The 235-nt window shown below is 73.6% G+C and overlaps 1 protein-coding gene across 1 annotated transcript in view; it reads left to right on the top strand.

The window, feature by feature from the left end:
* The window catches only part of COL9A2 (collagen type IX alpha 2 chain), a gene marked incomplete at its 5' end in the record, with an annotated part of 13,635 nt that overhangs the window by 6,711 nt on the left and 6,689 nt on the right, over nt 1–235 (top strand). Inside the window, one exon of the mRNA XM_035890558.1 lies at nt 150–199. Coding sequence (XP_035746451.1) covers nt 150–199 — 50 coding nt within the window. The remainder of the gene's footprint in view (nt 1–149; nt 200–235) is intronic.

Here is a 235-nt window from a genome sequence, read left to right as displayed (position 1 = left end):
TGGGATGCTGAGCCCCACCACGTTGCTAGCGGGCACCCTGCGGTGGGCCGTTGCGGGCAGGGTGGCGCTGGGTGACGTGGCCGTCAGGATGCTAGCTCAACCCCGCTGCTCTGCCCAGGGATGCTCACCACCTTCCTCTTCGCCCTTAGGGACACAGAGGCCGCCCCGGCGCCCTCGGGGAGCCCGGCAGGCAGGGGCGGCCGGGGGGCAACCCCCCCCGCGGGCTTCCCCTGAG

Source organism: Egretta garzetta, unplaced genomic scaffold, assembly GCF_000687185.1.
Source record: "Egretta garzetta isolate BGI_Z169 unplaced genomic scaffold, ASM68718v1 scaffold243, whole genome shotgun sequence".
Classification (NCBI taxonomy): Eukaryota; Metazoa; Chordata; class Aves; order Pelecaniformes; family Ardeidae; genus Egretta; species Egretta garzetta.
Note: the sequence above shows the minus strand (reverse complement) of the source record. Positions and strands in the feature narration are given on the sequence as shown.